The 21755-nt window shown below is 33.4% G+C and overlaps 1 protein-coding gene across 8 annotated transcripts in view; it reads right to left on the reverse strand.

Annotated features, from left to right (window-relative positions):
* The window catches only part of adck1 (aarF domain containing kinase 1), a 267137-nt gene that overhangs the window by 37539 nt on the left and 207843 nt on the right, over window positions 1-21755 (reverse strand). For 2 of the 8 annotated variants that reach the window (XR_015512397.2, NM_001123049.1), the window contains 2 exon segments: window positions 20532-20681; window positions 14991-15188 (listed from right to left, as the gene is read on the reverse strand). Coding sequence is in view for 7 of the 8 variants with exons in the window: in NM_001123049.1 (NP_001116521.1) it covers window positions 14991-15188; window positions 20532-20681 (348 nt within the window). In the remaining variant the exon portion in view is untranslated. 8 annotated transcript variants of the gene reach the window in all.

Raw genomic sequence — 21755 nt, forward strand, 5'->3', positions numbered from 1 at the left:
ACTAGTTGCAGTTCACTCGCTGGTTGTGCACACACAGCTGGAAGCTGATCAAGAACTTAATACAGACTATTTATACACCACATTTGCACACACACATTGCTGAGTGTTTTTTGTTTGTTTTGCTAGTTAAACGAACCTGTACCTTTACAAAGCATTTCATATCCATGTCTGGTTGTGTTCTTTGATCCTTGTCTTGTGTAATGCAATCTATTCCTAGTCTTGTTCCTTGTTTATTGTTCCTTTCTCTGGTTTTGACCATTTGTCTGTTCATCAACGATGACTTCTGGATGATCTGTATGTACCCGATTGCTCCTCTTATTGACCCTTGCCTATTATTTGACTTTATATTTACAGTAAATTACTGGCTAACAATTGCATTATTTTCACAGTTAGGTACTTTAAGTAAATTCACAGTAAATTAATGTGAGGTACTTCATAATAACAATAATTCTGTAAATATTTATTTATTAAGTGCCTGTACTAGCATAAAAGTTCACGTGCATTAATTTATATGCTGAATAAAATATTAACAGTGTTTAAATTCCTATAACTAATGTGGACAAGATATAGCCATTTTACAGTAATTTGTTGTAATCATGATGCCTGCCTTAATTTCACAATATAATTCTGAATGCATAAAATTTAGCAGTTAAATCCTGTGACACTAATGTAACTTACTGTAAAAATAGTACAGGTACAGTAACATGTTGTGAAATTCTGGGAATTGAACCCAGTGTACAGTTACAATTCTTGTCAATAAATCTGCATTTGGATTTGCAGCTCGGTGAAAGCCTTCTTCAGTTACTCATGGCAAGGACAAAGGAAACTAGTTAGTAAAACTAGTTATTAACACAATTATGTTTATAAATAAAAGTATAGGTATTTCATAGCCTTAAGCACTTGGGAAATATTTAAAAAGAATGAAAATTTCAAAGAAGTGCAAATAATTTTGTCTTCAATTATATGTGTATGTTTATTATTTATTATTAATCTTCTCTTAAATAATGCTAAATGTGTAATCTACTAAAATGTATTAAAATATTGATTTAAATTATGTACTAAAATAAATTATTATACATGTATTAAAAAACAGAACTACATCCTTACAATGAATTTGACAAACAAATAAATATTCCTGGTGCTTTCATATTTTATCGTTTAATGAACATGCATAAAGCTGAATGCTGAAATTGAATGCAAGTGCATCTCTATTCAGTGTAGAATTGTCAGAGAGCAGCCTCTGATGCTGCCGCTGGTTTCAGTAGAGACGCCTGCATTAATATTGATAGTCCTGTACAAAGCAGGCTGACAGTGAATAGGAAACACACAGCACTGGACACTGAGTGTTTAGACACTGAGAGCCCTTCAGATGCTCAGAGGGGCACCTGTGATCTCAATCACACAATGAGAGCACGAAACCCTGTTATTTAAACAAACACCAGCTTACATACAAAAATACTGTATGAGTCCATGTATTTGTAAGAATCTCTCTCATAAATCAAGTTTACCTTGGATGTAACTGTAATAGTTCTCTAAAATAAAATAAAAAACAGGTCAATGAGTTGCCTTCAAAATATAAAGGGGATCTATTATGCAATATCGTTACAATATGTAAAATAAGTTTCCGTAATGTCCCTAAAGTGTGAATGAGACTTTTCAGCTCAAAATACTCCAGAAATAATGTTTTATGACTCTTTGAAACTACTCCCTTTTAGTTTTTGCTTCATTTAGTGCTGTTTTGGTCGCTTTAAATTCAAATGAGATTGTCTTCCCAAAAGAGGGTGGAGCTACAAAAGCCTGTGCAATACCATAGAGGCAGATTCAAAACTCTAATGGCGGATGGCTGCTTCACACTCAGGGCTGTTTATGCTAATGAGAGAGAGATCATCACCAATGGGCAGGCCTTTCTCCCTCTCATGAAATGTACAAAGGAAGAATGTCAATCAAAGTGTTTCTGCAGACTGTTTTGATCAAATGTGATTAAAAAAAATAGAGTTCTTTTTTTTTTCCATTAAAGGCTGGATAAATTCACACACTGCTGGTACACAACTGTGTTTAAAGCCCTTATAAAAATGATTTTTGCACATTAGCCCCCTTTTAATAAAGCTTCTTAAAAGTGGTCATCATAAATCTGACGCTCTTACTGATAACTCCAAATCACCTCCAAATGTTTTCTTATATTTATTCTTTTTTTTTTTTCAGAAAAACTGCCTGCACAGGTACAGTATAACAAAATAAGTGCACAAGCAACAATACATTATTGATCCTCTTACTAAGAAAATACCAATTTCTGTTCTACTCATGCTGTCAAAAATACAATGTACAACACTTAAAATCACCAAATACCAGACAAGAGTTCTGAAAAAACCAACTGCGAGTATCTTAAGAAAAAAATAACAGTGCCATGCAAATGTCTGGAGTAATAAATTACATATGTTTAGATGCACAGCAATTTAGCACTTGTAATAATCCAAAGGACTGTCATTTCTGTCCATGCCTTGCCTTTGTAGACATTTACAGAGAGCAGAAAATGTAAAGAAGTAATTCAGTCCTATTATCCTCAGGAGAACAACTGCTTTAAGAAAGCTGAGAAGTCTCTCCATAGCTTCACTTGTACAGTATCTCTTATAAGTCTAAACTTACCCAGCATACTGACTTACTGTCCAGCTCTGCAGTCCAAGTAGAAGACTCGAGGTCAATTCAAGCATGTAACTACCTCTCCTGACTGGAAAGCACAAACTGTCCATTCCTGTACAATTTCTAGCATGGAGTAAGAACAAATAACAAAGAAACTCTAAAAGCATACGAATCTAGGAAATAATTAATTCACTGATTGATTTGCATTGATATTGATATAGTGACTTTATTATTTAGACCGACAAACTACAATTCTACACTTTATAAATTACATATCCCATCATGCACATCACACACACCTGTTGCGGAATCACTGTTGATTACATACACACAGCTGATCTAAGACTGATTACATGGACTATATAGACTGCTCACATCGACACACTGCTGAGTTTTGTTGGTTTATACCTGTAACAATACAAAGCGTTCTCCTAGTTTAGTCTTTCCGTGTTTGACCCTTACCTTGTTCCCTTGTTTACGTTGTCTGCCACCTGCATTGATCATTTGCCTGTGACCTGACTACGATTCTGGATTTCTCTGTGTGTACCTGTTTGCTCCTGACCATTGCCTGTCTGATGTTTCTGAATAAAGCTGCATGTGGATCCTCTTGCTGTTGTCATCTGACTCGCCTTTTGCTACACAGACAGATAGATAGACCTCGTTTGAGATAAAGTTTAAGAAATAAAGAAAATATCAAAGCAAATCAATCATTCATTTTAATAACGTAGGTTTACAAACAGCTTAACATACAGCCATATAACGACTTATGGGTATCACTTTATTTTGATGGTCCTAATTGCACATTTTGTTGACAAAACGTTGCATTGCAGCTACATGCCAATTATTATATATAATTATTATATACTTCTTATTTGAGTATTAGTAGACTGCATGCTTAATATTTACAAATACTGCTTCTTCAACTCATTTAACTGACCATAAGAAACTTTGCAAGTACATGTCAACTTATACTAACTCTAATCCCTACCTTTCAGTCTTACTTATAATTTATTGAGAATTAGTTGGAATGTATATGCAATGTAACTTAAATTCAACAAAATGCATTAAAGGGACCATCAAAATAAAGTGATACCAATTTATATAATAAAGCTAAATTAGCTAAATATATAAACGTAACTATTAATCTAAGGGGGATTAATAATAATAACCGATAATCTAAAAGTATTTGAATATACAATATAAAATAAAAGGTAAACAATTTTTATAATATAAACAAATTATTAGCAACAAAAAACTATTTTCACTCAAAAATGATTTTAGAGTAAAAGACTAATTTGAAGCAAAAAGATGAATGGCAACTGAGAGTGGCTTTATTGTATCAGATAAATGACACTGTAGGGTGCACTCACACTAGGCTATCCGAGCAGTGCCTGGGAGCATTTCCCGGTTTGTTTGTCAAGTGTGAGTTCTCTGAATCGTGCCCAGGAGCGGTTAAGCGCGCCCTGTTAGAAGAGGTGTGTCAAAGTGCGGTTCAGTTGGGCTTTGGTGTGGCACGCTTGTAGTGTTAGTGCAAAGCGCACATGAGTGCGAAACTGAAGATGCAACGTCACATTTAAGTTACTGTTTCATGTGGATTTATTCATCATTCTTACATTTCAATGAACGCAAAGAGTCAGTTTTTATTAAAGACGCAAACCCCGCACTGTACATTAGCTGCACCTTCAGCAAACCTCCTAATACCTGCAACATGAGGACTTTGATGATAATTTATCACCTCCATCTACATGAGCGACAGCAAACGTTGGTGACCTGGTGGGCGCGTCATGCAACGCAACAAAGTTGAGAATCTTTCAACTTTATGCAAATGAAAAGTGACTTTCTTCAGTGATAGCCAGTAGAGCTCACATGATCCTCTCTCAGCTCGCTCAGAGGCCAATTGTATTCTCCGTGCTGTAGACCTACACAGACCAGAGCGACAGGCAGCTATAAAGTCACTGATAGTATGAATGAGGCATAAGTCACAGTGGCGATCAAACTGGAACAAAACCAACCCAACCTTTTGAGTCTGAAAACTCTCAATTTGCTCAAGATAAACACAAACTTACACTTACCATACAACAGACTAACATTAAGGCTAACATTAAGGGCCCTATCATACACCGGGTGCAATGCGGTGCAAGGCGCCACACAATTGTTGTTTGCTAGTTTCAGCTCGACGCAAAAGTCGTTTTGGCATCCCTTACACATTGCTTAATACACACAGGATGTACAGCAATACGCAAATATCATTACAAATTAAAAAGAACTGAAGGATTAAAACATTACAAAAATAATTTTCTACATAAATATAAAAAACACTGCCTCCATGCCTTCTTCATCTCAAGGAAATAACTCAGTTTTTTTTTTACACACTTTGTTATTATGGCTCATTTATTCGTTTGCTGAAAATTAGAACTGAATTTAGAAATAGTTTTGAAACAAATCTTTGCGCTTAACAACATAAATTAATTATGTAGGCTAATGGATGTCCGAACGTAAAACACGTTTCCTTAGTGAAAGTAAAGATTGAGAAGGCTCTTTCTCTCATTCTCACATGGCAGATGGTCTGATTAAGTGCGCTATGGCGCGACACAACTGACTCCTAAAGGGAATGGGAGATGAGCCTCTGATTGGTTTATTCTCAAAACACACCTATAACTCATTAAGAGAATAAGCTCCACCCTGTTAGAGCGTGCACCACGGTGCAAAGCGGATTTTTCCGTCCTTAAAATAACAAAAGTAGATTCTGACACACCCTTAATGCGAGTTTATTTTGGCAAACTATTTTGTCTAGTAGTAAATGTTTAAAATCTATTAAAATTGCACAAAGCCGGATTTTTCAAATGAGTTCCTCTCTATCTTGGTTAAAGGTTTAGCTCAACAGCAACAGTTTAAAACTCTAAATAAAATAAAAGGTACATGTAAAACTTGTGGGGGAATAAATTGTGTGGGCTAGTGACACCAGGAGTCAAGCATGATTCATCCTATACAATGGATAATCAAAGATTTCTTTAATTAGCGCATTTTACATTACTTCAATCCAAACAGCGAAAATGACAAAGGAAGTAAATTAGCAAACGCCTCTTTTTCTTGCAAACTCAAACTCTCTTGTAAAGAAATTAAAAACTGTGTACTGAAAAACATCACCAATCTTTTAGTTTTAACTACGCCACATATCAAATTGAAATTTTAGTTTTAGTTTTTTTGGATCCAAACACTCGAGACATCACCTGCTGGTTTGCGGATGAGCTGCAGTCAGTGAATGGAGTAATGGTGTGCAGGGTCAGGTGAGGTAGGTGTGAGGTGTGTGTTTGCATCTGACCTTTAAGCTTGGTCATGTACACAGATATCCAATGCATAGCTATAGGCAGGATGCAGACACTAAACCTAACAATGGTAACACTCCAAAAATACATCATGAACAGAGGAAGTGGATGCTAAGTCTGAACCACATGACATATAACTGCAAAAAGGATGACACGAACATTGTTGGGTTAAAATTCTTAGGGGAAAGGCTGACACAATTAACTGTGATCTACAAATTAATAAACACTGTTAAAATATTTTATCTAGAAGTCTCAGAATTTTTCTTTCTTTCTTTTTTTTTTTGCAAATGAAAACAAGTGTGTTGCTTGTTTATTTCTGTTGAAAACATGTTGCAACAGGCTCATTCAGAAAACATACCTATATATATTTGTGAAGATCGTAAATTATGAAGCTAAAGGAGCGCATGGTTCCATTTTGTCTTTAAAACGAACACTATGGGCCGGTATGATGGCGTTCCTTTTCGCACTTACCAGCTGATCGATTACCTCTGTGTGGATGGCTTCCTCGCTGTTACCAGTTTGTCAAGTGGCTCGCCGTGTACATCAGAGGATTTGAAATGCAAAGCGGAGTTGACCGTGACGATGGGGTTCGAGTCTGGTGAAGAATAGTTGCAGAAAGCAGGTAAAACAATACAAAATCAAAAAAAAAAATTAACTAGTAAATAACAGATTGAGAATGTGGTAAAATCTGAAAATGTGGTAAAAAATAAGGCTGCCAAAAGGGCTTTTCTTTTTCTGGATTGCTTTTAAAAACACTGTCAGTTATATTGAGGGAAGTGGGTGGGTGCTTGTCGATTGGTGCTTTTTAAAACACTATCAGTTTGGTTTAGGGATTGATTGGTCAGTCAGTCAGTCAGTAGACAGAGGCCTCTGGTGGATTTACGTGAGAACAGCAGCCGTGAATGACACTCGCGAGAGAAATTTGAGACCTTCAAAAGCATACACAGTGGCCTCTGGTGGATTTACGCGAGAACAGCAGCTTTGAATGGCACTCGCGAGAGAAATTTGAGATCTTCAAAAGCATACACAGCGGCCTCTGGTGGATTTACGCGAGAACAGCAGGCGTGAATGGCACTCACGAGAGAAATTTGAGATCTTAAAAAGCATACACAGCGACCTCTGGTCTGATTTGAGGAAACAAAAACTGCAAAAAAAGTAGCTCCTGAAACTTATTTGGCACTCTCCAGAAATGTATATAGGGGTACATAATCAGATTGAGCCCGAGTTGTTATTTTTCATTATGAAACACTATGGGCCCTACGCTTCACCTAGTGCAATGAGGTGCAAGACCTGTATGATGCAATTTGTTGCTATTTTCATACCAGCGCAACAGTAATTTTCATGTTTTGCATCATGTTCTTTAAATTTCAAATCCAATTTCGCCACTTTGTGAAATCATGGGTGTGCTGGTCTTTAAAGGTGCTGTGTTAAGGTGCATTGTTGGCACATTGCTATTTTGAAGAACTAAAACAGACCACGTCATTGATAAACAAAAAGCTGGTCTAAAGTCCAGAGCAAAGCACATTAGTTATGTGCCTATGCAGGTTCAATTGGTTATACATTGCTGAACACACATACAAAAATACACAACTATCTTTACATATGAAAAAATTAAACGATTAAAATGTAGGAGGAGGAGGCTTGTTCCTTATTCTCACTGCAGATGGTCTGTTTAACTGTTTTCTCACTAGTGAAGCCTTCAGTTCTTCCACTTACAAAGTCCGCCAAGTAAATAGCAAATGCACTATGGCATGACACTGATTGATATATTGCACATTATACTTAAAACACACCCATAACTCAATAAGAGAATAAGCATAACCCTATAAGTCCCTGCGCTATGGCGCAAAGCATATTTTTCCATCCTTAAAACAGCAAAAGTGAATTCAGACACCCCTTGATGCTTTCGCACCATGCACTTTAGACTTTGTGCCTAGATTGTTGAAATAGAGCCCATTGTCACTTTTTAAAATTACAATTCTCTCTAATAATTATACAATAACTGTTTTTTTTTTCTCAATAAAAATTTCCTCAAATTGCTGCTATTGGGGTAGCAGTTACATTTACGTATTAGTTACTAATTACGGAATGCAGAATACAAACATAATAAGTAATAAACAAACATTTTAATAATATTCTGATAATAAGCCACAATAAATAGTGAAAATTGATCCTTAAACTGGAACTGCAGTGTTACCATTATTTTGTTTCTTAAACAAAACATTTACCCAAACATTATCTATTTGAAATAGCAAATACTTATATGTATATGGTGGTAAACACACAAATAATTAGTAGAACAATTAAATGCATTCAGCAGAATGCATTTCTTTCATAAAAAAGAAGGTTTTACTTATTTTATGACTAACCCAAACCTTTGCAAGTGTAAATGCATTTATATTAATTTTAGCATGCAATAATGAATAATGCAGACTTGATGAATGGTTGTGGTCCTGCGGCAGTCAGATTCCACTACCTAAATCATCAACAAAACCCTTGAACAAAGCGTATTCTTATATATAAATATATAGACTCAAAGATCCTTTGTCTTCGCTTCTGGAACATAGCGCATGAAGCTCTGTTGTTGTACTTTTTGCCGCCCATTATTCTCCGCTGGCAATACAATATGTTCTTATCTCTCCTTTCTTATGCAGATGAGACGGCGTCCCTTTCTGCAAATGCCACAGCTGTACATGTGCAATCCGCCTTTATAACTGCCTGTAATTATGGAAGACCAGACTACTTCAAAAACATCCTGGTAATTTGATGATGTTGGAGCAAGAAACGACTGCAGTGACTTGGAGAATCGGACACTTTTATAGGGGTGGAGAGAAAGGAAGAGGTACTACAACCCCCTGAAAAAAACAAAAAAAACACACCATACACCCAACACGAGTGGCCATGAACCGGGCCCGTAATTATCCTCGCAAGGGCTTCTGGGTAATTATTCTACAAAGGAAAGCCACCTGCAGAAAAGTGCACTCAAAAATGCCACACGCTGACATGACTGACTAAGTAAATAGACGTAAGTGGAACTGATGAGGAGGATCACAAAACAAGCCAGCAACAAATCAGCTAATAGTCAAGTATAAGTGATGATGTCAATCGCTCTTACTGTCTCCTGTCTGCTTTTGTCAAATTTAAAAGAGTAAAATGTATCAAAGGTACAGACATATTTAAAGTGATGTATAGCAGACTGCCTGTTATGCTAATACTGGGGAAAGTATTCTATAATAATAATAATACATGATCTAAAACACACAGTCTAAGATGCAAGTTATGTATTACAAAATGAAATTTATAAACATGTAAAAATGCTTATACATTTACTTGAATCTTTATGCATGTTGTGATATATCAGAAGAAATTATCTGAATTAGTTTTAAAATACACACTTTATATAATGTTATTATAACCATTTAAATTTGTTATTACATTTAATGAATGACCTACTAATTAGACACATATGTATGCTAATTTTGCATATGTGTTAGAGTATATTATGTTACACACTTTAAAAATAAAGGTACAAAATCTGTCACTGTGCCGGCACCTTTTAAAAACGTAAGCTTTTCAGGTGGACATGACTATCTTTAACTACTTTTGTACACATATGCACATGTATTAATATGCACTCCAAGGGCCTTTTAGGCGCAAAAATGTATCCTGTGATTGTCCCAGTGATTTTGTACCTTTATTTCTGAGTGTGTAAAGTAAAATACACACTTTAAGCTTTATATAATGTTTTCATATTTGATTTAAACTTATACAAATGCAAAAAGGTTAATAAATACAACCTGAATGGTTTACTTATACTTGATTATGCATATTATGTGAGAGAAAAAAATAAGAATAAGTTTTAAACATTATTTCAAATGCATAAATATACATAAATAGTGTTCATTTACTGCAAAGTATGTTAGTATATGAGAAAGAAGTTTTAAATACACACTTTAGACTTAATATAAATTGTTTTGTATAATTATTTCAACTTTATATAGTGCAAAATGTTAATTAATGCAACCTGAATGGCTTACTTATACTTCATTAAACATATCATGTACAGTTGAAGTCAGAATTAATAAACCCCTCAGGAGTTTTAGCCCTCCTGTTTATTCTTTTCCCAATTTCTGTTTACCGGAGAGAAGATTTTTTAACACATTTGAACTAATTTATTTGATCTTTGACATGCTGACAGTAAATAATATTTTACTAAATATTTTTTCAACACACTTCTATACAGCTTAAAGTGAGATTTAAAGGCTTAACTAGGTTAAATAAGTTAACTAGGCTGGTTAGTGTAATTAGGCAAGTTGTATAACGATGGTTTGTTCTGTAGACGATCAGAAAACAAAATACAGCTTAAAGGGGCTAGTGATTTTGATCTAAAAATGTTTTTTAAGAAATTAAAAACCGCTTTTATTCTAGCCGAAATAAAACAAATAAGACTTTCCCCAGAAGAAAAAAATATTATTAGACATACTGTGAAAACTTTCTTGCTCTGTTAAACATCATTTGGGAAATATTTAAAAAAGAAAAAAAATCAAAGGGGGATAAATAATTCTGACTTTAACTTTAAGAGAAAATATTCAGAATAAGCATAAAAATACACTTTGTAAGCGTTAATGCTAGGTTTTCAAATATTACAGTATTTAAAATACATATATAATGCGCATTGACTGCATATTATGTTAGTATAAGAAAAAGTATTTAGAACTGGCAATAAATACACACTTTAGACTTAACATAATGTTTTTTTTTAGAAATATTTCAACTTTATATGAAATGTAAAAATGTTTATCAAGGAAATTTAAAAGGTCTATAGTTGATTATGCATATGTAAAAACTGTAGAATATATTCACTTTAACCCACTTTAAGCTTAACAGCAATTTTTTTTAATAATAAATTCACTTAGATTGGCTCATTTATACTACATATGACATAAATACGACTAATGTATTACTCAAATCAAGCACTATAGTCATAAATGCATCTATAAATATAGAATATAATGCATTGTATTAATAAGTATCAATGCATTGTCTTTTAGGGATGATAAAAATGTCTGTAAATGTCCTAGCACAATTCTTAACAAATGTATTTGTTTGTTATTACAAACAAAGTATGAAAAGTATGAAAAATGATTAACTATAAACAATAAATACATTATAACAATGTTTTAGTGAAAGACCAACTAAGTTTATACACAATAAAAACGTTACATAATGCTTTTAAAATATTATATCAAATGTTTCTTAGTATAATTGAACTACTGTTAGTCGCACACAAATATGATATGGTTTATTTCTACAGGTTTACAGGAGTAGAAGACAGAATAAACACTACCCTTATAAAAAATGTAACACTCTGATATAACATGTTTGTGCAGCCTGAACTCTGTTTTACGTCCTGTAAAAGGTTATGCAATAAAAGTATAAATAAATGTCCCTGACACCCTCCAGATGGCCAAATGTCCCCCACAGAGGTGAGCTCCGGTTAGGCCTTCAGAAACTCTCTACAGTATACCACCAACACACTGACCAAAACACACTCCTCTGGCCACGATCAGCCACCAGATCAGCCACCTGGACAGTGTAGTTAAAAGAGTGGACAGGTCAACCTTGCTCTGAATTGTGGCCATTTGTGCCCACTAACAACTGTCAATTATTAATTGAAACAGGACTAATATTATCTGTAAAAAACTGAAAAGTCTCTCAGATGAAGTTAGTCTATAGAGACATTTCATTTGTGCATCCTAAAACTCCATATTTATAATGCCTCTGAGTCGCCGACATTATCTTCATCAGGTGAAAAGTCTAGTGGCGGATGTCTGCTTCTCACTCAGGGAGGTTTATGTTAATGAGGGAGAGATCGTCCTCAATGGGAGGGCCTTTCCCTCTCTGATGACACATACAATAAGAGAATGTCAACCAAAGTGTTTCTGTGGACTGTTTTTATCGAGTGTTAGTATAAAAAAATAATAATTGTCTTACTATCAAAGACTGGCTATATTTACACTGTTGCCACACAAATGTGCTTACACCACTTATAAAAGTAATTTTTGCATAATAGGTCCTCTTCAATATTCTTACTAAACATTATTTTCGAATGATTATGCTCAAGTTTATCGGTCGAAAAACCTAAACTGTGCCTTTGGAAAAAAAAAGGAAATGATGGACTATATTAAAAGGAAAAACGGCCAATAAGTTTCCAGGAGTTTTAAAAGCCGCTTTGGATGAAAAAGATTGTTGTTGCTTTTTTTTTGTATTGAAATAGACAATTTTTCTTCTGTGTTCAAAAACCCAATATTCATCACATAATATCGAGTATTACAACCTTCTTAAAAGATCAGAGTGCTCTGATTGGCCAGCTGATCAAGAGTGCTGTGATTGGCCAAACACCTCAAATGTGTGGTGGAAATGTAACACATTGTTCTAATCACCAATTTTAGCTTCCAAGTTTTATATAAAGCTGTTGGTTATTTTGTACAAGTTTGTCCATCTTTTGGCCTCTTTAAATGAGTCATGAATTGAGGAAAAAAATGAGCTGGATTTTTTGACACACATCGGGACAATTTTCAAGTGCAATTATAGCTGACGTTTAAAAGGGGGAGGTAAGACACAAGTGGAAAAGCTTACCTGGTAAATACACATGAAAAAAGAATGAAAGTGATATCTTGTTCTGTCCAACAAGTGAGTATCTTGTCTAACAAGCCATTTTGTCTATTTCTGCTTTTCATTAAGATCCATTTAACGTCATGATTTTGCGTGCTCACCGACAGTGAAAATCACTTTGGCATGAATGTCCAAAAATATCTTGAAAAACGCTGCTAATAAGCAAGGCTTAAGATGTTGTGGCATTACAAAAACATCTCATACATTTATTAACTCAAGAGTCGTTCTTAATCACCACCTGTTTAGCCGTTTTGGGGGGGGGGCTCACAACTTATATGTTTTATGTTCAATCCTATTGAATTTGTAAAAACAATTAATTTAATTTAGTTTGTGTTGAGACAACATGAAGAAATTGGGTGGAATTTTTTTTACAGTGTATTAAGGATGCAGGCTGTCAAACATGCATGCAAACGTTTATCGCTGGGCACCATTGATGGGAATAATGGTGCTATAAATAAACAGCATTATTAATGGCGATACTTTATTCAGTAATGAGTAATCAAATAAATAACTGTTCCGCCTGTTACAACGACATTGCCGTTACTGACAATAAATAAGCATTACTAGAATTGAGATCACTGAAGTGGCTTTCATCCAAGCAGTGAGTCTCTCAGACATAGGACCTCTCTTTCTCTGGGATATGCATGTGTGTGTGTGTTTGAGTATTTGTGTGTGTGTGTGTGTGTGTGTGAGTGTGTGTGTGTGTGTGTGTGTGTGTGTTCAGGGCTGGGGCGGGGCAACCAGTGATGATGATTGGTGTGTTTGTGAATGCTATGTAACTGAGAATGCGATGATTGGTTTAGAGTACATTTCCATCGTTTGCCAATTAGAGGCAAAGTAGTGCGGGTGTTTACACACAAGCACATGCACAGGTATGCTGAGTTCAGACGGCATTATTTTCAAAATAGTCGTGTCACAGATGTTTTCGCACTGCATGACTATCTGGGCTAGCGTTTTGTCGCTGCTTTGTTTATACTGCAAGATGGATTGGCGACAGGGGTTTCACTCTGCATGACTTTAAAATAAGAAGAATCGCAGACAACTTTGTCCAAACTTCGTCTCACAACCAAAAACATGTATATCTTTTGTTATTAACTACATAATAAGAAAGAAGCCTTTAATGGGGTAGAAAATGTACCTATTTGCTCACCTGGGTTTAAGGGGGTTAGCAATTTCTCCTCAACTTTTTTCTTTTTTGACCCGGTTGTGATATCGCTCACGACACGGCAAACAGACACGGGTGCTCCTGCCAAATTTACACTAGTTTTTCCTCCATTTCTTGAGTCCAAATTAATTCAAAATAAGCACTTTTAACTTCTCCCCCAACCTCCCACTACCCACATTAGTGGATGCTGCTCTCTCATAGGCTGTAGGTTATAACCGATATTATTTTCAGTCAAAACTTGCCAACAGCTCCAGATATTTAGCACGCCAAATATTTCACAGGCATGGGCGACTCATCGGCGATTCTCTCAGATCGTGTCTTTGATAGTACACATTGTGTAATTGTTACTCGCGTGAACGAGCACGATTTTTCTTTGTAATTTTAGGCATTTGTCTGCAATTTCTTAAAACCTGTAGGCGAGTCAAAATTGGGGCTATTAGTCGCACAAACAAACGACTAGAAGTCTGAACGATGAAAAAACCAACAAGTTCAAAGGTAGCTTTTGCAAACTGAAATTATAAAAGCACTACTTTTCTTTTAAAGTTCATTTATTGTGTTTTATTGTGCAACTATAGTAATGATAATATGTATAATGATGTTGAATTTGATGGTTGTCTCTCACATTGTCCCACAACAACATTAAAATAGTGTAGATTAGGGTACAATGTTTTATATTTATTTTAAAGTCAATTGACAAATTAGATTAAGTAACAAAGTAGTTACTTTTCCTGGTAAGTAGTTACTTTAATAATTATGTAACTCAGTTCCTACCTTATTTAGTAGTAAGTTAGTTATTTACTTAGTTATTTCTGAAAAGTAACTAACTTTAACTAATTACTCTTTTAAAGGAACATACGCAACACTGGTGGGCACACAGCTGTTTTTTAACAAACTTTTGAAAGCTTCAGTCAAACAAATTCAAACTTTGTGTTTTGATCAGGGAGGTCAAGACAGGACAGAAAACACCCATTACTTCTGAATTATAATTCTTTTTTTTTTCTTTGATAATATTATAAAAGGACCTTAGAGAACGGCTCAAAAGAGAAAAAAAAAAAGAAGAAAAAAAGTTAGACCCATTTAAGATAAAATGTTAAAGGTACATTTAAAGTCTCAGTAAAAACAAGCATTTAATCTAAATACTATGCCTGAAACTCTGAAAGATATCAGATGTGTTTGGAGAGTGTTACCTCAGACTGAGTGACAGGCGTCTGACTGATGCCGGCGTTAACTGATGTCCAAGAGCGAGCGGTGAGGACGCAGGCGAACAGTGGGTACAGATCTCCAGCTCCCAGACGCCTGCTGTAGCGCTCGATGCCTTTCAGGTCTCCCTTTATCAAACTCTGCCACAGCCTGCAGTAGTCCAGCCTGAAGTCCTGGTTCAGCACCTTCCACAGAAACTTCTGTTACTGTTTGGCCTTTTGAACAGATCTAACACAAGCTTAAAATCATTCAAATTGTTACCGGTTGGAATGTTAAGCCGTCTCTTTTGCTCAGCAAGGAAGCAATAGTTGATCAAAATGCAACAAACACAGTAATGTTTTGAAATATCACTAGCATTTCAACAAATCTCGACAGATTTGGTGATCAAGATAGTTTTTTTCTTAAAGATTATGGAAGCTTGTTTCCACCATGAAATAATTTAACTCACAAACATTTTACTATGTATGTGTTTGAGTAAACTGTTTATCCACTTTTTAAGTCTTGATGTATCGAATACTGTTTTTGGGTCCAAGCTGCTACTCATTTGAACTGAGAAAATCACACATTACAGTGAATGTTTTATAAAACCATGTTGTACACTACAGTTTGCATCACAGACACCAATATTTTAATAATATATAGAAAACTAATCACTTTCTGGCCATCTGACATTAGGCATGAATATATACACTCGCCTTAATACAACCTAAAATTAACAGATATATAGAGTTGTCAGAGCAATTTCTCTTAAATAGTAATAGAAAGTGTTAGTATTACAAGGCAAGATAAAAAACAGAAGGTAAAATAATTAAAAGATTAAATTAATGATTAATCACGTCTATCATTTTTTGTTAAGATAACTTTGTATTTACAATATATACATGTGTAATGTGCATATTTAATTATATATGTATAAATATACAGATACTATACATAAAATACAAAAATATACAAAAGAAAAAATATGAACATTTATATTTAGATGATGGCGACGCAGTGGCGCTGTAGGTAGTGCTGTCACCTCACAGCAAGAAAGTCGCTGGGTTGCTGGTTCGATCCTCGGGTCAGTTGGCGTTTCTGTGTTGAGTTTGCATGTTCTCCCTGTGTTCGCATGGGTTTCCTCCGGGTGCTTAGGTTTCCCCCACAGTCCAAAGACATGCGGTACAGGTGAATTGGTTAAGCTAAATTGTCCGTTGTGTATGAGTGTGTGTGTGAATGTGTGTGTGGATGTCTCCCAGAGATAAGTTGCGGCTGGAAGGGCATCCGCTGCATAAAAATGTGCTGGATAAGTTGGCGGTTCATTCTGCTGTGGCGACGTCAGATTAATAAAGGGACTAAGCCGACAAGAAAATGAATGAATGAATGAATATTTAGATGATGTGTTTAATTTGTATATATGTATTGTATTATAATGTTGTGACTGTGGTTTTTGATTGTATCACAGTGAGTTGCAAACATTTATTATTACCATTTGTTAACAAGCAGATATTAGTTTTATTCTAAAAATGTCTGGTAACATTTCTTTTTATATTTTGAATAAAAACATTATAATTTAGAGCACATATTTTTCCAGAAAAAAACACATTTGGAGGAGTTATGACATTTTCTTAACAAGTTGTGATTGAATATCAATGTTATTCTACTACATTTTGCCTTCTTTATTCTTCTGAAGTTGGAAATAGAAATGTAACACTCTCAGATATACAGCAGTGCTGACAAAGACTTTTTATTGTTGTTTGTGATTGAGTGATCATAATGATTTTCACATCGAAGCCTTTCTAGGCTGCAAGACTCATTTGTCAAAGGTTTGGTGTAGAGCTTTTTAGTTTGTGTTTTAGGCCTCGTTTCAGTGATTTCCCGTCCGAAAAACCATGCATAATATATATACTTTTAAATAATGTAACAATCATCCATCTTGTTCACATATTATTGTAGCACAGCTTGTGCTGAACATTTCAAATGTACAGTTGAATTAAGAATTATTAGCCCCCTGTTAATTACCCCCATTTCTGTTTATTGGAGAGACGTTTTTTTTTTCCAACACATTTCTAAACACAATAGTTTTAATAACTTACTTCTAATAACTAATTTATTTTATCTTTGCCATGATGACAGTAAATAATATTTAAGGCGTAACTAGGTTAATTAGATTAACTAGGCAGGTTAGGGTAATTAGGCAAGTTATTGTATAAAGATGGTTTGTTCTGTAGACTACATAAAAATATATAGCTTAAAGTGGCTAATAATTTTGACCTTAAAATGTTTTTTAAAAAATTAAAAACTGCTTTTATTATAGCCTAAATAAAACAAATAAGACTTTCTCCAGAAGAAAAAATGTTATCAGACATACTGTGAAAATGTCCTTGCTCTGTTAAACATTATTTTGGAAATATTTAAAAAAAGAAAAAAAAACTAAAAGAGAGTTAAATAATTCTGATTTAAATAAGTACAAATATCAGGATACGCAAAACTTCCGAAGGGCCCCAAAATCACATCAGACCCCTGGGGTTAATAAAAAAATGTTTAAATATATACTTTATATATTTTTTGTTGTTATTTTGACCAATTATCATTTTATGTACAATTTTTGTATTTTGCAATGTCAGAAAGATTGTATTATAAGCGCTTTATGATGCAATTGTAATTCACTCTGGGGGAAAAAAAAAACATCTGCTAAATGACTAAATTTAATTGTAGAAGATGTGGAAAATGTCAAAATAGAGGTGACTCTTAGGTATCAATATTTAAGCATTGGCATAACAACATTAGTGCTCTGTAAAAAGTTCATTTATTATTATTTTTAATTATTCACAAAGTATTCATTTACTAAAAAAAAAATGAAGGTTTACTCAATATTTTGAAAGGTTTACTTTTTTTTTAAGTAAAGTTATCCAATTGGTTTTTACAGTGTGATTCATATTGATGCATAGTTACTCTATAATTTTAATTGGTTTTACACTGGAAAATTAACAAACATCATCATTAACTACTAACCCAAAAACTACAGCTATCTAAAGTTTACATTCATAGTCTTAGAGACCCGAATAAATGGGAACTTGTGTTTTGCGAAGTTGTTAGTATCACAGAAAGACAGATGAGATTACTGGATAGTTGCTAATATGAAATCTTATGGGCCTCATTAAATGTTGGGGTTAAATTAAAGGCCAGCAAATCCCTCATTGAGACAAACAGAACTCGTTGAGACACCACTAGGACTGCAGCATTTTGCCACTCCAATTAATCAACACTGACACAAACTAAACACCACATGCCATGTGTTAGAGTTTTGGACCAAGAGAGCAACCAAATGTTAATGTCATATTTATCACCGTATAATCTCCAAGGATTTATTAAAACGAAGAAAAACATCATGTGGGATTACAGAAGTTCAGTGATCTGCATGGATGGTGTGTTTGCATACACTATCGGTCAAAAGTTTGGGATCAGTATAAGAATGTAATTTTAATGTTTTTACAAACTTATTCTGCTCACCAAAGCTGTATTTGTTGGCAAAATTGTGAAATATTATTACAAATTAAAATAACACATTTCATTATGAATGTACTTTAAGATGTAAATTATTCCTGTGATTTAAAGCAGAATTTTCAGCATCATTACTTACCACTAATAATAATAATAATAATAATAATAATAATAATAATAATAATAATAATAATAATAATAATAATAATAATAATAATAATAATAGTAGTAGTAATAATAATAATAATAATTATTATTATTATTATTATCCATTTTAAAAAATCTTAATTGTTCAAAAAAGAAAATAAAAAATCTATTAAAAATAATAAGAAAAAAATTTTCATCTCAAATAAATGCTGTTATTTTTGGTGCATTATTTTTTTTTTATATAAATATGCATCACAGTTTGTCAGAAAAAAGTACCATTTATAATAATTGAAAACAGTTAATAACTGATCATAACATAACAGCGATTCATAATATTATAATTTCTTTTTTCAACTTTATTTATATTGATTTTAATTATATTATAAAACCCAGCAAATAGTATAGAATATCAACTTATATAATATTTCAGAATGTACTTTCCCACCCCAACATTAGTGAAAGAGAAATGACATTTAAATGAATTATAAAAGAAAAGGAAACACTATTAAAAAATACATTTAAATTGACCAATAAAAGCATTCTACAAATTAGGAAAGCATTTTTAAAAAGGCAGAAAGTAGTTGTGGGATTGGCGTTGCCCAACTTTACGTATCACAATTGGTCTTGTAACATTGATAAATTTATTTGACAGATCCTGAAAATTAGGAGAATGAACTTGTATGGATAGAGATGGAGAAGGTATCCTGCGGGACAGTTTCTCTATTTTCAATGCTTTGTGCCCCACTAACATGTAATAGAAAGCATCTGTCAAACAATCTTATTGTCAAATGGATTATTCTTTATTAAGACCATAAGTTTTATTCTTATGGTCTTATGGATTCAAAGAGCAGCAAGGATAAAACTTCTATACAGCTTAAAGTGACATTTAAAGGCTTAACTAGGTTAATTAGGTGAACTAGGCAGGTTCGGGTATTTAGGCAAGTTATTGTATAATTATGGTTTGTTCTGAAGGCAGTCGAAAAAAATAGCTTAAAGGGACTAATAATTTTGAACTTAAAATGGTTAATAAAAAAAATATTTATTTATCTATTCTAGCTGAAATGAAACAAATAAGATTTTCTCCAGAAGAAAAAATATTATCAGACATATTGTAACAAGTATTCCTTGCTCTGTTAAACATCAATTGGGAAGTATTTAAAAAAGAAAACTAAACTACAGGGGGGGGGGGGGGTTCTCTTCCTTGTTGTCTCAAAGGCTTATACTTCTACAGTGGAAGTCAACTACTAAACCACCAACACACACTAAATGGGTAGAAAATGTCATGGCACATATCAAGCTAGAAAAAATATTGCACCCAAAGCTCATACAATAGATTCTTCATAGATTAGAGTCCATTCCTGTCATATTTTTGACAACAAATTTATTCCAAATACTTGAATTTTCTTTAAGTCTATCCAGTAATGTCTTATAAAACAAGGATATCATTCCTCTATTATTTATGTGATTTAAAAATAAGTTGTTTTAATGTAGAATTTATGATGATTTCTGAATGATCACAACACTGTCGACCAGACTAAATTTAGCTTAGAATCACATGAATAAATGACAATACAAAAAATCATTTAAATCTATACAATATTATTGGAGTTATGATCAAACAAACACAGCCTTGGTAGAGAGAACAGACTTTTTCAAAACAATAAAAAAGTCCTGATAATGTATTTTTCCAGTAGTGCATCTCAGCTTATAATAAGAAAGAGGTGAAAATGTGCAGTTCCTAAAACACACTGGAGCTTCAGGGCCACTTAAATGAAATGCTTTTAGTCTGCAGCCGCATATAAAGGCATGAGTGCTGCTGACCCGGGGGCCGCGGGTGAATAATGGGGTGTAATATGTGATGAATTTGCTTCTCTGTCGAGTCTGTGCCGATGTCTTACCTGATACAGGCCGTGATCGAGTAACACAATTTCCGTTTTATTGCTTTCAGGACTCTTTCGAACCAGCACGTTGCCTGGGTGAGGATCGCAGTGCACGAAGCCGTTGACGAAGATCATCTCGCTGTATATCTTGCCCAGGTTTCTGGAGATCTGAGAGAGAGAGCAAAAAAAAAAAAAAGAGAGAGAATAAGAGATGCAATCATGCACATTCACTGGAGATCTTTTTTCTCTCTTGTATGCTTAGGTTAAGTATTTGCTTATAAATTCAAATATTTTATTGTTAATCATTGTTTTTAACCTTGCACACACCCAATAAGAAACACCACTCATTTTAATGGTCTGGCTTTTGACTTGATTAGATGACTAGATTACTGTAATTATTTCTATTTAAACTTCTAAATATAACAAAATATAACTAAATATATCTGAGTGAGCTAAAGAACAAACTAAATAACATGTACAATGAAAAAAAAAGTTATGACTAACAAAATGTCACAAAATAGCATATCATTTGTAATATACATTCATTAATTAATTGGTAAAAATATTTATTAATTATTTTTTATTTTTCTTTATATTTATTTATTTATTTGTTTGTTTAATTATTCATTCATTTAGTTATCTATTTATTTATTATAGATCTATCTATACGTTTATTTATCTATTTATTAATTAATTTATTATTTATTTATTTATCCATATATTTATCTATTTATTTATTTGTTCATTTATTTATCTATCTATTTATCTAGTTATTTATTTATCTATCTATTCATTTATTTATTTATCTAGATATTTATTTATTTTTCTATTTATTTCTTTATTTGAATGAAATTTTTATTTGACAGATTTTAGACAAACTGTATACAAATACAAGCATCCCATACATTTTGAAATAAAATTGTCGAGGATAAAACACAATAAAGCCCTGAGCTGGATTCCATTGTGGTCCTCGCAGTTAAAAACAACAACATATGGCTGTAAATTACAGTTAATAAATAAAACAAAAAGTACCAGTAACAAAATTATTCACAATACAATAACATAAAAAAACATCATCGTTTACCATGCAAACTAACTGCCCTCATCAAACAACCAATTTTTGATAGCTTTTTTGAACAACCTTAAGTCTTTTATTTCCTTGATCAATTTTAATAATTTGCTCCACGTTTGCACTTGCATATAAAAACATATTTAAATATGTTAATAACCAAATATTTAAAT

The sequence above is a fragment of the Danio rerio genome, chromosome 17, assembly GCF_052040795.2.
Source record: "Danio rerio strain M-AB ecotype USA chromosome 17, GRCz13ab, whole genome shotgun sequence".
Taxonomy (NCBI): domain Eukaryota; kingdom Metazoa; phylum Chordata; class Actinopteri; order Cypriniformes; family Danionidae; genus Danio; species Danio rerio.